This window comes from Phalacrocorax carbo, chromosome 15, assembly GCF_963921805.1.
Source record: "Phalacrocorax carbo chromosome 15, bPhaCar2.1, whole genome shotgun sequence".
NCBI lineage: Eukaryota > Metazoa > Chordata > Aves > Suliformes > Phalacrocoracidae > Phalacrocorax > Phalacrocorax carbo.
This window is the reverse complement of record NC_087527.1, coordinates 15,864,374-15,880,520: the sequence shown is the minus strand read 5'-3', so window position 1 is coordinate 15,880,520 and position 16,147 is coordinate 15,864,374. Positions and strand designations below refer to the sequence as shown.

General features: G+C 37.6%; 1 protein-coding gene across 2 annotated transcripts in view; it reads right to left on the bottom strand.

The window, feature by feature from the left end:
• Window positions 1–16,147, bottom strand: part of TXNRD2 (thioredoxin reductase 2) — a 37,982-nt gene that overhangs the window by 19,879 nt on the left and 1,956 nt on the right. Inside the window, exons 3-11 of one of the 2 annotated variants that reach the window (XR_010375327.1) lie at window positions 16,016–16,072; window positions 15,247–15,391; window positions 14,865–14,939; window positions 13,918–13,996; window positions 12,834–12,896; window positions 12,238–12,308; window positions 6,741–6,760; window positions 6,269–6,360; window positions 3,477–3,647 (exon numbers count right to left, since the gene is read on the bottom strand). Coding sequence is in view for 1 of the 2 variants with exons in the window: in XM_064466555.1 (XP_064322625.1) it covers window positions 3,473–3,647; window positions 6,269–6,360; window positions 6,741–6,760; window positions 12,238–12,308; window positions 12,834–12,896; window positions 13,918–13,996; window positions 14,865–14,939; window positions 15,247–15,391; window positions 16,016–16,072 (777 nt within the window). In the remaining variant the exon portion in view is untranslated. Of the gene's footprint in view, window positions 1–3,472; window positions 3,648–6,268; window positions 6,361–6,740; window positions 6,761–12,237; window positions 12,309–12,833; window positions 12,897–13,917; window positions 13,997–14,864; window positions 14,940–15,246; window positions 15,392–16,015; window positions 16,073–16,147 lie in introns of both variants that reach the window. The other variant, XM_064466555.1, reaches the window with a different exon arrangement.

Genomic DNA, 16,147 nt, shown 5'->3' with positions numbered 1-16,147 from the left:
CAATGAGCTACAGTTATACTACCTTTTTATAGCAAAGATGATATTATTTCAAAGACAGAGTGGCTTTCCTCTAAGCTTATGAATGCAAAGGCACTTGAGAATGGTTGTTCCACTGCTCTCAGCAGGGAGAAAACTCTTTGTAGAGCTAAACTTGAAATCTGCTGCTGGTCACTGCGCTTTCTCTTAATAGTTTACTAGCACACTACCTCACTTTCTCTGTCAAACTAATTCCAGGATATTTTGTAAACACCTGCTTAGTTTGATCATCAATTCAGTGTTGCTCCTCTACACAGTAAGACCCCATTAGGTATGCAGTAACTCAGTATCTTTTTAAGGACTTTGTGAATAATCAGATTCCAGTTACAGCAGCGATCTTTCACCATCTATTGCAAATTCAAATGGAAATACTGCTCGATAATTCCTTTTACATATCAGCTGGGCTGCAACCGCAGCATGCAACGCACAAGTTTCAGTCCTTCAATAGCTGAAGCAAACCCAGTCTACAAAGCCTGATCTCCTGCAACTTTGCCCTGCAGCTCAGCAGTTGCATTTGCTTATAAAGGTGTCAGTCTCTACCCTTGTCTCTGGACGAAGGCCCTATGTTCAATCTGTACGTGCACTCACTGCTGCTTTGTAGCTCAGGTATATTAGGCACCTAACTATAAAATTTCTTTTTGTGTCCTTAAGGGCAGGGGGAATACTACATAATATTAAAAGTTTATTGGTTCCATATTGAATGGAAAAAAAAAATCTCAAAAGCTTATAATTTCAGGAGAAATCTCACAAAAGCAGAAGCCAGAGCACTAGTAAAAGACAGAAGGATGTTACAGGACTAGGCAGGCAGAACCAAATAACGGTCAAGAAAGAGCTGTTTCACTGATCTGGAATGTAAGAGTATAGTCGCTCAGCAAGGTAACATGGGCCCATAACAGTTACCTACAAAAGCTTTGGATTGAAACCTCTAAATTACATAAAAAAGTATCAAAATGATTTTTTTTTTGGCCTCAAATATTTTGACTGGTTCAAAAAAGCTGCTAGAAAAGCAAAGAGAACATTGTGCCTGCTTTTATTGGCTTATCCATACAAGCAGAAAATTGCACACTCCAAAAGATAAACAAAACCCTTCATAAAACCACAATGTAAATTTTTTTCAAAGGGCCTATATTAAGAGATAATACTGTAGCTCACCAAACTCGAACTGCGTCCCACTGTCAGTAAATACTTTCAACTTTATTCATAAAATCCTACTAAAATTCCACCATGTGCTTACAAAAATCAAGGAAATATTTACTATAGTTCAGGCTACAATTAGTTAACAATAGTAGCTGCTTTTTAACTAACTCTACAGGCTGACTTTCTTCAATCAGTATTGTAACTGGCACATCTGCAGACAGGAAATCCTCAACACTACCAAGTTTCCCAGCCTATTATCTGAGACACCTGGTGTGGGTGTGTTGATACAGAGCAAAACAATGAATCATAGTGACTGCACATCAATTAGCCAGCTTTAACTGTTAATGTGTTTAATCCTTAAGGGTGGAGTGCCAATTTGAACACCAACAACAAAAAAAAAGTCAACACAAAACCCCCTCAAACCTCAAACTGTTCATTCTGCAGTTTCTGAACAGGGATTGTAACTCAAAACTGTGACAAAAACTGTAATACATGTAGTTCCTCTGTATCAAAATAGTGAGTGGAGTCATGTTACAACTGAGTTGCAACTGTATATCATGCACCCATATTCCATTCTAATTAACACTAAACCAAAGATTTTTTTCTTATTACACCAAATTAATAGCTCTTTTTCTATCTTTGACAAAAGTAAAAATTGACATGACATGTCACAGGTGTGACTCCACCTCAGTGCACTTTTGCCAGAAAGCTTGAGACAAATCAAATATGGCATTTAGAAACCCGCTTTTTGGAAAGTCTCACCTCATGGATATTATTCTACAGTTTTCGGGATTGCCACATCTCCAGCTAGCATGACCTTTTTTGCTCTTGGCAAGCACTAGTGTCTTTGATCGGTTCTGGTGAGCATAATCCATTATTATAGGCTGTTTCCACAATTTATAAAAGCCCACTGCACTTTTAAGAGAATCTAAGGTAATCTCAGTAAGCGAAAGCAAATGTTTGTCACAACACACAGCCTGCTCTCTGGGGTATTAGGAAGATATAAAGCTGACTTAACCAGGGGAAAGGAACAAGAGGACCACAGATTTAGTCCACTGGGCAAAATACAAAATGCTGTACATGATCTGTTCCTGTTTCCTGTGATGGATCTATTCTACGACCACAATAATTTAACTTTATCTGTTATCAACAAACGAAAGAGTAATGCTTCCCCACTACTCTAGAACAGCAATGTCCGATAAAAAGACAGTATAAAAATGAAGTAGTTAAAGGAATAGCTAAAGCTGCTAGTAAAACTGATCGTTCCTCTGCATCGAAACAGATTTATTGGCCAGTAAGTTTAAGCCTATTTACTTTGCTCACCAGATAGCATCTGCTTGCCAAATATCGCTACTACCTTTAGCCATCCATTATTTATCTAGAATTCCAGATATTCACAAAGCTTTATAAGCACAGAAGACAAGAAGTCTCCTATTCTGGTGGGCATGCAGTCCCTCTGAACCAATATAGCAACGGAGGGCCAACTCATACCAGCAACAAACGAGCAGCTGGGGGAGGCAACGCAGAAAGAGTATTTTCGTTCCTGTGGGCTGGAGCCTTGTACCATACATCATTTAGTGCACTAATCCCTACAAGAAGTAGCGTTGGACTCAAAGGAAGCAAAACCCAGATTTAATTGACATTTCTGGTGATTATGCTCATAGCCATTTGTCACAAAATTCTTTTAAACTGATTTACTCTGGCTTAGGCATCGTACATCAGTTCAAGGGGTGAGAGATACGTGAAAGTTCCAAAACAGATTTAAAAAAATCTCTGAAGTTCCAAGGTTCCCTGGATTAGCTCAGATTTTTAGGGACAATTATTTCTCTTTCTCTGAAGTAGATGATGGCCACAGTAAACTTGAGCAGCACGGTTCAGAAAAACTCCTAGAAGAAATGGTACCCTCTTGAACAGGATAAATAGGAACTTGCAGTGCATAGCTTAATGAGTAAGTCAAGAGTATGGACTTAGAGAATACTATCTGCACCACAGAGGCTGCTGGAATTGATGCTCTTGCCCTCTAGTAAATGTGAGGAAGACTAAATGGGCTCCCATTTATTGCAGCTCATGCAAACGTAGTTACCACGGATTTCTTCTGTTCACTGTAACTTTCATGACTGTAAGTGAAGAAGTCAGGCATGCAAGAAAAGAATTAAAAAACTGTCAATGTCTAAGTCACTAAATATTTAATATTAAAAAAACCAACAAGGAGGCTATTTGGCCCCTTACAACATGATGAGGGGACTTCATTTTCAGAATGGAAAGCATTGCAAATAAATGCTAAGACAATCAAGTTTACCTACTGCCCACATCACTGTGTCAAAGGAATCGGTTTCTTCTGTGCCCAGATCAGTATTTTTCCAGGTGACTTGCAATCTGTTGCTCTCCAATTTTTCAACTTTGGTTGGGAAACATCTCTTCAAAAATTTTGTGCCGTAAGATTCCATGTGCTCAGTTACTAAAGATGCCATTTGCTGTTGTGTAGGGGAAAAAAATTTGTTTATTCTTAGATATATGACCTTTTTAATGTAACACACACCCCCCTTCAGCTGTCTTCATGAAAATCCAGTAAATACAGTGTGTGTTTCAAGCATTCTTTGTCAGTTGGGTACTATGCATTGTCAACACATGATAATTTATTAAGCCACTATGACCTGCAACTCCATTCCAAGTGGAGTCTACATGTGAACATTCAAATCATTTTCAAAAAAGTAAAATGGTATAGGAATAAAACAGTTGCTCTTAAATAATTTGATACTTATACAAAAATAGCATCTAGAGCATATTCAATTTAACATTACCATAATTACCATTTTCTGGCAGCTTTTCATAAAGTTAAGGAAGAAAAATATTTCCCTTTGTCCTGACACCTGTCATTTCTCTGTAATGACTATGAATCACTAAGGTTTCCTGTAAAGTTCTACTACAAAAAGGAAATAATGCTTTTGTCCTAAGAGCCTGTTTGAAATAGTGCCACACCACAGTCAAGCAGTAAAGCGTTGCACTGACAGGTTTATCCAAAGATGTCATTGCTCTCGATTGCAGTAATTCTGGTTGCACTTTGTCAAAGAATATGTTTATTACTGAAAGGATATTATCACAAAGCCGCTCACACTGAACGACTACATGCAAGCTCTTGGCTCACAAAACTTTGTTTTTGATATTGATATTAACTAATATGAAGGCAACAGCAGGGTTCTCTCTCCAGAAACATGATGGCTCACTAACCAGTTACATCAAGACTCAATGTAGCTATGGACTGAACATAATTATTTAATCTCTATTAATACTTTCTTAATTTTGAAATGTCCATCGTGCTCTTCCTGCCTACAAAGGATCAAGTTCTCAGAGAAAGCCCTACCGTGTTTTATGAGGTGCCGTACACACACACTCTTAACACTATCCCCTGCTTGCTCAGGAGGTCTTATGCCTTTACAGGTGTAGATTTCTTCAACGATGAGTGCAAATCCCAAGCCACGTTCTTATACAATGTTTTGCAAACTCTGGTTCACATATCACTAGTTCTAAGGGAAGTGGGAGTGGCTGGCATGCGACCAGAGCTATGACTGCCTCCAGTGGTACTTGTTACTGCTGCTTCTCTCAGCAATACTGCCTCCTGAAAAACTGTGCTGTTACATGTGGAAATAATTTTCTTACACACTGTGTGTGCAAAAAAGTTCTTAAAAAAAAGCCCATAGTTCCATCACTCTCATCAACTTTGGCCTATAAATGTTTTGGCCTCTTGCAATTACACATTTTTAAGAAAATCCCAATTTGTGGTACCAGGAATAATTATGTTAACATACATTCGTTCCCATTCTGAAAACACTATATTCAAGTGATTAACGTGACACAGGCTTCTTTCTTAAGGCTGACATTTTCCAAAGTTATTTGCCTGTGAAAAAAATTATTGGAAACATCAAAGAAAAAGTTCACCATGCATGTGAGTGAAAACCCAGAACACTCACTGTTCTAAGAACACCACAGAAACTTTTCCTTCAAGTTAGTATGAGCATCAAATCTTGCAGGGACCAAAGGCTCACAGTCACCTTTAGCATACTCTCCCTACAGACCTAGGGACAGAAGGACTATCAGGCCATCAAAGAGATCATCTAACTTGCAGAACAGAGGCTACAAACGCACATCCAAGTAACACCTTTACTGGAGCCAGTAACTCATTTTTAACCTAAACCTGCTACACTACCTTCTGTTGCTTCTTTAAGCAGTTATACTTTTTGACACAGATCCTACATAAAACCTTTGTTGCTGTTGTCTTTTCTCATTGTTATTTCTAATTGCTTTTGTTCTCTTTATACAGGAATGGGTTTCTGGCCAAAACTGTTTTCTATTTTGTCAGCACAGTCACAACCACTTATACTTTTAAATAAAAATCCTCAAAATCTTTCCCAATTTTGAAACACATTTTGTTTTCTTTAAACTTCCCTGCCTGAAAGTTGTTGGTTTTAATTTTTTCCAGCTTCGGGTTGATAGTTTCACTGAAATCACTTTTTTTTTTTTTTGCCTAGTTATAACCGCCACTGTTTTGGAAGTGGTAAGGTCAAGATTTCCAGTTCCTATGTCATTACAAACTTTCAGCTTAGTGATTTATTTATATTCATCATAATGAACTCCACATTGAACTACTTCATGTTAAGTCCAATAATTTATTTTAAAAATCATTATCTGTAACTCCTAGAAATTCAGGATTATTTTAAAGTGATTGTCTAATGTTTTCAGCAGTGGTATAAATCCCTCCCTTGCTTCCCAACCTTTTCAATCTTGTTTTCAATTAAGACGGAGGAGAAAAAAAAATATTCACTTTTCTGAGTACGGTATCAAAAGATACAACAGGATACGACTAGCCTATTAATAGTATAACAGAGTAATATATAATAATATTATTATATTTATATATAATAATAATAGTATAATAATAGACAAATAAGCTAGTACTTATTTAGTTTCTCTTCAGAAAGCATGTACTAGGAAATGTTTGGAGAAGCCAACGACACTTTTTCTTTAGGAGACAAAAATAATCAAATATACTTTTTAATCTATTTGACATATAAGGAGATGTAAGATACTCCGTACTCACCTGATCAAACCCACGAAGCGGGATACTTCTCATCATGACTGTAGTGTCCAACCCAATGCCTGTTAGAAATCCAGCACACTCAAGTGAAACATCTGGTGAGGCATCAGTAAGGAAATATAAACAATAATTTCACATAAGTGCAATATAAAAGTGTAGTATACAAGTGGGCTTTTTACCTAGAGATGCCAAGTTCTCCTCACACAGACAACATCTTTAGCTTGCTTTTGTTGCCTAGAATAAAACTCCAAAGCCTTAGAATATTTTCTTCATAGATACCACTGTTTTTAAGACCCTGAGAATTTACCCTCAGCTGACCTTAATCCCTACAATGCTACTGCAAAGAAAACTCTTCCTATTCTATTACCGACTCAACCAGAGGGCATGAGCAAAGAGTTCTGAACATGGAGCTTTCCTAGGAAAGACAGCTAGGCTGCTTATAATCACATGTCATCCCAGGTTTTTCAAAGGATACAGCTGGCTCCAACAACCAACCTGTTAAATAAATAAAAAAAAGAATAAAGCAGTGGAATGAGCTTGTGCAGACTTCTGCACAACCAAAAAATAATTTTATAAAGTAGTATCTGTATTTGTTATATATATATATGTTATATACACAGACATATACAACATATATACACACACAGATGTTATACATTAGTATATTTATTATCTATAAATATGTAATATTTTATATTATATAGATCTTAGAAAAGTGTACATTGCAAACAAGTTTGGAAGCATTTATTACTCTTCTCAAAATTTATCAAGTCTTTGAATTGTTTGGCATGCATTTATGTGTACGTATGTGTGAATTTCTGTACATTTACAAGAGAGATTGGATGGTTTTACCACCTAAAGCGTTGATTGCCATATTTAGCAACTATACCTCAAAAACCTTTGTCTTTTTATTCTAGTTCCTGAAAAAATTATTCATAAGAAGCCAGAGGAAGAGATTGAAATGGAATTGAAAGGTACAATCACCAATGATGTTACACTGAAAATATACATATAAAATATGTATTACATTATATTATATATTATATATAATTACAGAAATACAATAACCATTATACACTATACAAATAATTATTAATTATTAGTACTTAATATCAGTATGTTATGTATACTATATAATGTATTATATTGTAGTATGTAAATATGTACATCAGTATATATTACATTATATCTTATTATATAATATCTATTAATTACATATTTTGTATGTTATATACAATCTAATAACAGAATAGAATATATAAGTAATATATATATTTATATAACAATTAGGCACACACACACTCTCTATATGTATGTATACATACATACGTATGTACGTATATTTACAAAATTACAGGTTTGAGGAGTGGATCTGTTGCTGTTAGATGGGACGAAAGAGCGTGGCTGGCCAACTCCAACAAAGACAACACTATAACATGTGGGCTTATTTAACAGAATAAAAAAAAGACTGGACTTATAAGACATAAGGAATTATTTTTATATTGCAATGAGACATTTAAACAGATACTCTGAAAGAAAGTGAAGAAAGACATGAAAAACTCCAAGAAACTAGTGAGGTTCAGAGGCATCACAGATGTTTCAGTTGTGTTCTATGATGTACCTCCACGGAAACGTGGAGCGGACACTGCAGGCTTTTCCCCCCGTGCCTATTGCTACTGACGCCTCATCTTCACAGGGCTCTCGGCACCACGGCCTCTGGGACAGCGAGCAGCAGAGAAACACAGACATGCAGCAGCCTTGTGGGAACTTAAGTACGTCTCTCAGTTTCTAGAGGTATCTGAATTACTAAATGTATATTTTTAAGTATTTTTAAGAAAACAATCAGAAGCTAAGCATGTTTGAATTTCATCATCTTCCTATCAAGTAGATTACAGTTCCCAATGTACGGTTTTATTAATTGCTAAATTTCATTTTGATTTACAATCATCTGCTTTTTCATCATCTTATTTACCCAAATGCCAAACATTTGCCCTTCCTGTCTTTAAAACTTCGTGTATTCAGTTATAAAAATTCAGTTTAATAGATCTACATAGACTAGTATTTACCAAATACATCCATTTTAGGTCTTATGCAAAACTCCAGCTCCCATCTCTCCCTATATTTCACACCCTTTCAACCAAGAATATCACTAAAGTTGTCCATTGCCACTTTTAATTTACAAGGTGTGTCAGCTCTCCCGCACAGCCATTTCCACGCCTGTCCCCAGATGCCCTGCACGCTGCAGCAGTCCTCTCCCTGACCCTATCCTTGGCTCCCCACGCCTGCTGGGTGCACACAGGGCACAGCGCTCAGTCCCTGCTCTGGAGGCAAAAGGGGGTCCCACCAGCCGGCCAGCGGCCCTCAGCTGCTGGCCAGGCTGTGCTCTCACTCCTTCGCTGTTCACACGTTATGCACACTTGTTAACAATCCCACAGTTCCGAGATGCATTCCACATAATATTTCCACTTATGACAAAGTCTTTTGTCAAGTTTTTGAATTAGGAAAAAAAAAGCGCACCATTATGGATCAAAATTTCTAGTTACGATGAGAACAGTAGGCTCTTTCTGACTATGGTTTTCATCTACGGAAATACCTGTTTTACACAGAACTTTCACCCCCATGCTTTATAAAGAACTTTTAATCAAAACACACCACCACAGAACCACAACACTCAGAACCCACCTGCATATTTGGCATGTTTTTTCTGTTTATTTTGGGCATTTTTTTAAAGCAGGTCTCTCTCATACTGCTGTATTCAAAAACTTAAAAAATAACTTTGGATTTTAGGGTGTGGAAGAAATAGTTTGCTAACTGCATTTTGGAAAGCTAGAAATTTTAGACGTTTACTTTAAGAATTTAAAATACAAACTCACATAATCACAGCGTTTGAATAGGTTATTTAAAGTTAGGAGGATAAGCAAGGAAGCATAAGTGTCACAAGCGTAAGTCACAGAAGCTTATCATAGGCTTTTACCCACATCCAACCTCGTTGGACTGTTTTGAGGAAGGTAAGTTTTAGCAACACAAATGACAATGCCAGCAGAGAGAAGGCATTGCATGGAAATGATCCATTAAGTAAAGTTCTTTTCCCTCAGCAGCTGTGCCTCCATTAATTCAAAAACTCTAAGCAACAAAGCAAAACTCTTTTGACAAAACATGCTCCAAACAGGTAAAAATTCAAAGTAGTCAGATGCCAGGAAGGAACACATTTGAAATATCAATCCAATATCATGGCCTGCACACGCTATGCTGTTTCATATTCTACATTTTGCTTCATTCCTGGCCAAAGTAGTATACACTAGTACACACTAGGACAGTCCTTCACAAAATAAACCCTTAAATCCATGGAAAACCACATACAAAGTGAAGGCTAAGACAACGTGGCGCATGCATTGCAGTCTCTTTATAAGGATGTATCATTCATCAATTTTAACTAAAATTCACAAAGTGATGATCCTCCCTCCACCCTGTTACCAGAAAAACTATTGGTACACATGCTTACAAAGACAGAAATGTGTTCCATAGAAGGACATGAAGAACCTTAGAAAATTAAATATGTTATAAGCAAACGTGTGGCGACTAAAAACAAATGTTAGAGGCATCCTGGAGCTCTGCAGACAGCAAATTTGGCTTGTCTTTTTGGCCCTGACACTGACCAGCAACATGTCCCTGGGAAAGTTATTCTTCCACCATGCTGCAAGAAAGAAACAAGTCCAACAGTTGAACTTATGGACTATCCGATGCTAAGAGAGCAGAGCAAAACAGTAGGTCCAACACTAGCTTATGGCCTATACCTTACCCTACACCGATCTGCACCATCTGCCTGATCTAATGGAGATTCTTTTAAACTTCCAAGTGCAGACGTGGGGGCTGCTGCTCGGTGAGCTCTGGGGATTGCAGAGCCGGTACGACACATGCTTTCTCACAAAAGACCCTAGATATCATCTATCTATCCTATAACAAAAACATACAACTTCTGAAGGTGTACAGAGTTGTACAGGTTGAGGTAAAGAGATTAAAATCTGCTAGTCTGGGTTTTATGTTTGATAAACAATTTAACACAGTGGGAAATAATTTCTTCCAGCATTAGGGCATCTGATTCATCTGTGAATGGATGATCACCCCCTCTTTTAGCATGTAGCTGCCAGGAAGTGCTGCGAAAAGCCACATGCTGCCCATAAAGAAACACCTACGGGAGATTCACAGGAAATAGAATGAGAATATCTTTAATTTGGGCATATGTCTGCTCATCTTTTTCATTAGATGAAAAATAGATGCCAGCTGGCACTAATTCTTAGTATCAGCAGCACATTATTCATGATTTCTTCTACAAAGTAGAGGGTTCCTGGGCATTGTCAGTGTCTAATAGAAAAGTTAAGAAAGCAGAACCTAACCTCCTTCACACCTGCTCAATCTCTCACTCATTCTGAACATATTTCAAGGCATCTTTTCTAACTCACTCTGCCAAAATCCTTCATCTCAGTAGCGAGAATTTCTTCGCAATGTTTGTATATCTAAGGGACTTTTAAGATGGTTAACGGTTTGCTTTTTTTTTTTTTTAATATGAATAACTCCAGGACTAACAGTTCTATAACCTCCAGGCATGTAATTTGTAGCTACGCACATTTGGAGAGGAAGAAAAGAAAGAATAAGTACAGCACAGCTCAGACTAAAAACAAAAGGTGTTAAACTGAACCTTGGGAATATTTATAGTAGAAACAAATCCGACAGAAACAAACCTTTAACAACTCCCTCCTTCATGTGCTACGACACAGCCTGATAAAGCACAGAAATGCTACTGTAGCCCCTGCAGGCTTATTTTTACTAAATCTCAGGAATGCAACATATAAACACTAGACTCCCACATTACACTGTTACAACTTGCATTAGCAGCAACTGGACAAAAGCCACATTTTCACAGAAAAATCTTACTGGATAAATCTTACGTTTCGTTTTGGGGGGGGTTGGGGTTTTTGTTGGTTTTGTTTTGTTGGTTTTTTTTTTTAAACACCATTTCCTCGCATAAATCATTCTCTCAAAATTGAAGAGGTGACTGATATACTAGAAACAACAGCAAGTTTACTTTCCTTTTTAAACTGTACCGAGGAGTCTTGTTTATCTGTTTGATGTTTAGCTTAACACAGTGCATTTTATGTATTAGAAAGTCACAGCCATGAATGGCAGCTGTTTTCTTTCAAAACACCAGTATTATAGTTTCAAGTCTTTTTGTTATATATACACTTTGCTGCTTCTAGAAGCGCTGAATAGAGAAAAGAAAAAAAATAGTATTATCTGACTTCCATGCTAGCAAATGTGCACTTCCTATCACAATTATTTGTAGCAGGAAATTGTTCTGTAGAGCAATGTTGACTCAGAACCTTACTGTGCTATGTGCTGTTAAAAAAACAAAGGCTCTGGCATTTCAGTATTTCCATTAAAAACCATTTTTTAGTATTTCAGTTAAACAATAGCTCCCAAAGCATAAGAAAAGGCAACCCCCCCCCCCCCCCCCCCAAATTGTCTCATCATATTTTCTTTTGTTATCAGAACTTCCACCACTTAAGAGAACCTAAAATTATGTTGGAGTTTCTTTCCTAATTGAAGAGCAATTTCACATATACCCACAGCGAAGAACAAGAGCAGTACAGCCCTTGTTTAAGTTTATACCGCCCTCTTGTGACTTCTGTGTATAATTGCTACAGCAAACCAGTCAACCCAAGACGATGAAAATTCATATTTAATTTCATTTTAGAATGGAATTTCATGGGGGATGGTGGGGGGGCGGGAATCTATTATATACACTAATGAGGACTGGTAGTGTGATGCTGCCACATACCAGACCAAATTCCCAGAAGGAAAACAGAAGGACAGAAAAATTGGTGCATAAAAGGCAGTCTTGAACATTATTCACCTTGCCATAAAGAAAGGGTATGAATGGCAGCATCCATTAAAGCCATGGTAAGGTAACTTACGTTTTTCCAGGAGATTCTTTTAACCAGAATAGATCATCACTTGTGATTCCATACTCCAGTGCACCTGCAATCTGTGAGCACACAGGTAAGAGCTTGAATCTACAATGCAAGTTCTGGCAGCAAAGAAAGCTACAGCAGCTTGGGCTGTATTAGCCGAAGTACAGCCAGCAGACCAAGGGGAATGTATCTGGAGTTCCCCAGGTATGTTATTGAGTCTCCTACTTTGGAGATTTTAAAAACCTGACTGCAAAAAGCCCTGAGCAATGTGATCTGACCTCACAGCTGACTGAATAGGTGACATCAATCTCCTGGAGCAGGAGGTTGAACTAGATGACCTCTAGAGATCCCTTCCAACCTGAATTATCCTACAGTTCTAAGCAACATCAACATACTAAATTGATGAAAATTAATTTCTGTGGAAATATTTTTCTAAAAAGCCTGTGCTTTATATAAAAGATAATTTTTCACACAACATAAGTACAAAAATCTCTCACGTGTTACTTTATATTTACATTCTTTATCCTCCAAATGTTTGTTATTATCTGCAACAAACCCAGTAAAGCCATTGGGGTTGTCAGATGACAAGCGTAACTTACATGCGTGGGGTATTTTGGTCTTCCTCCAGTAGCAATGACAATATTTTCTGCCGTAACAATAGTCTACAAACAAAAATACAAAATCAAAATCAAGCATTTGAAATCCTTTCACCTGTCTTCAGATTTTATCTATGTACAAATGACTGGTAAATGAGAAATCTGGCACTACCATCTGCTATTTATATGACATAATAATCAGCAATGCATTTAAAAAAAGGATGGAGATAAACTAATACATGCGGGAGTTTCTCCTACACATTCTCTATCAGTTTTTGTTTGAATATTAAGCTTACAATCGTTGCTATACTAGACAAGGTCTGGTGACTACTCAGAAGCAACTGCTGTGCACAAATGGCAGCTTTTTAAAATCAATTTTTGCTTAGGACAAAACACAAAGGGATCACAGCAAGTGAGTTGAGCCTCTAAGGCCTGGAGCAAAGCTACCTCAGAAGTGGGATGTTTTTAGAAAATGCTAGGCATCTACCCCCAAGAACTTTTGCTCTCTCAAGCCAATATTAACCAGTAACATTATGTAATGATCCTCAGAAAGGTGTAAAAAATGCGTGTTCAGTCTCTTATTAAACATGCTGAAATGGCCACCATTCTATTACATGACCCAGTTGCTTGAAGCCGTGCACTCAGTGTAATTGCCTCCCCCACACAATTTTGTATTAGAAAGCGAAGCACCCTTACAATTCATCTGAGGAGGAAAACATCTCAGACTGATCTAAGGCCCAGAGCAATAAGAAGCTGGTCCTCTTTACATCTCTGTAAGCATCTATCAAAGCAGTATGACTCTGACAAACAAAACAAAACAATCTTTTCTCTCAGCACTTCCATCTGCAAAGAAAATGTAATGGCACCTAACTGACAGGTCAGAGGCTACGGACTCGATAGGCAACAGTCACATTCATAAACAACTTCTCTACGTTGAAAATGCAAATCTCTCTCACCAAAACAACACTGAATACCTAAAGCCAATTGCAGAAGTACAGTCTAGTTCCCAGTTGACCTGAAAACCAAGACATGGAGACCTGAAATATTTGAAGTGAATGATACTGCAGAAATCAGCACAGCAGCTCACCTCTTTACCTGCTTTTGCTAAACCACGGATTGTATGCAGATCTGAAAAACTCCCTTTCATGTTGAAATATTTCACCTTCCTGTTTGGAAGAAAACAGCAACATTAATGTACGCTTAATGAAGAACAGGAATGAAATACCATCAGCTACTTTTTCCATGTCTGAAGGCCTAAAAAAGATAGCAAACAGGCACAGAAAAGTAAAAGGAAGAAAGCGTCTCATAACATAGGCTTGTTTGCAGCTCTGTCACATAATTTCAGTCACTTAATTCTTGTGTCAGTTAACTCCTCTATACAGCAGAGTATCTAACCTTGTAACATGCTTTGGGATCAGGTTATTGACCTCTTCAAATGACACATTTTCCACTAGCCATAGCATTACTATTACTCTCTATAACATAACTAATGCAATGCTCGTTTGAGAGCATACAGAAGTGATTCAGCAGGAGTCGCAAGACTAGCACCTGTTAGATTATCTATTAATATAATTTCTCTATAAAAGGAACTGCATGCTGAAAAACTTGGAACCATTTCTGTAATGAAAGCAAAAAAAATCAGCTGCTCTAGTACAGTGTTATATATGGACTTGTATGGCATATAAATTTTGGTGGACATGCTTGAAATTATCTTGAGAAACCCTGACTACTTTGTATTAATGCAAAACCTCTCCAGATTAAAGAGAGCATTCCCTGATCACTACACTGCCAGAAAGCTTTCACACAGAGTCACTTTCAACCGCTATTTCCCAGAAAAAAGAAAAGGGGGGGGGGGGGGGGGGGGGGGCAGGGGATCACTTACATCAGCAAGAGCATTTACAGTCATGAGCAGAAAGGACCTACAGACTCAAAATATGAGCTCTAATGAGAAAATGCAAAGGCAATTCAGCAATTCTACAAGGAGAAGAGCTCCTTGACTATAGGAAGAAAGATGAACTTGAAAGACTTATTTACTTGTCTTGTAGTTGCACTCTGTGTCCCCAGTTCAAGGATTTCACATAATTCTGAACAGCTTGTGCCATCACAGACCTACCACAAAACAAGAAACTGAACATGAGATCATCACATTACAAATTCAGATTATGCAACTCAAAGGTACAGGCAATTGCTAGAAATAAGGAATGTTCTACAGTACTTTTTATTATAATAAGTAAATTACCAAGTCCAAATCAACATAATACCTACCAGTAAATACAGTTTTGTGTTTTAAACAAGGAGCAGTCTAAAAAACTTCATGCAAAATTCAATTCCCTAACTGCCCCTAAATAAATACCAACTGGGAAAAGTCGTTACACATTTGTATTACACAGGAGCGGATACGGGCAATAATCTTTACCAGGTATGATGAACAGGTTGGGCTATATTCCAGCCATAGTGTTGGGCATCTTTAACTGCACTCCCTAAAAGGGCTGCTTGATGCATAAGCTTTTTAGGAATGCAGCCAACATTCACACAAGTTCCACCAAGTCCCCATTTGGTTCCTTGGAAAAAAAAAAAAAGAAGAAAGAAGAAAAGTTAGTGCATCAGGTTAGTGTAACTTAATGCAACTGGATTACTGAGAGAACTAGGTTGCCTATGCAATTAGTTAAAAAGTTCTGAAACAACACACAGTTTCTCCTACAGATCAGTTTCTAACTCTGCTTATGTTTGTTTAATAAGAACCATCTCTATGTATTTTTCTTCTAAAATTCAAACCATCTCAAGATGTTTCTTAGCACTCTGAAGATCCAGTTACTACACATTCACATTTGCTTATTTGCATGTGCAGATCCTATTTTACATATTGTACATGAAAAGCCTCAACATGATGTGAGCCATGATTTTTTAGAAATTGTAAGTGACATTTTGACAGTGACAATACTCTCTCATATTTAAGTACTAAGTCTACTACAAACGGTAGCATCAAACACTGCTAATAACCTTAACATGCAGGGGAAGTGGGCAGAGCTGGGATATCACTGAATGAGCAGTGCAGCGAGCTGGGCTTAAGGACTTTAACTACGAGCAAAGCACGCAGCCAAATGGCCAAAGCCACGCAATCTGCTCACCTAGGCAACTGTTTTATACACACGTCTAAATATTACCCTAGTATTTCTCCTCCATACCTTGTGGAGACGGTTCCACATAATCCAAAACGGCCACTTTCCTTCCAAACTGAGCAGCTTTAAGCAAAAAAGCAAGACAAGGTATTCAGAGGAAGGAGAAACACACAAACCTAAACATTTTTAGTAGCACAG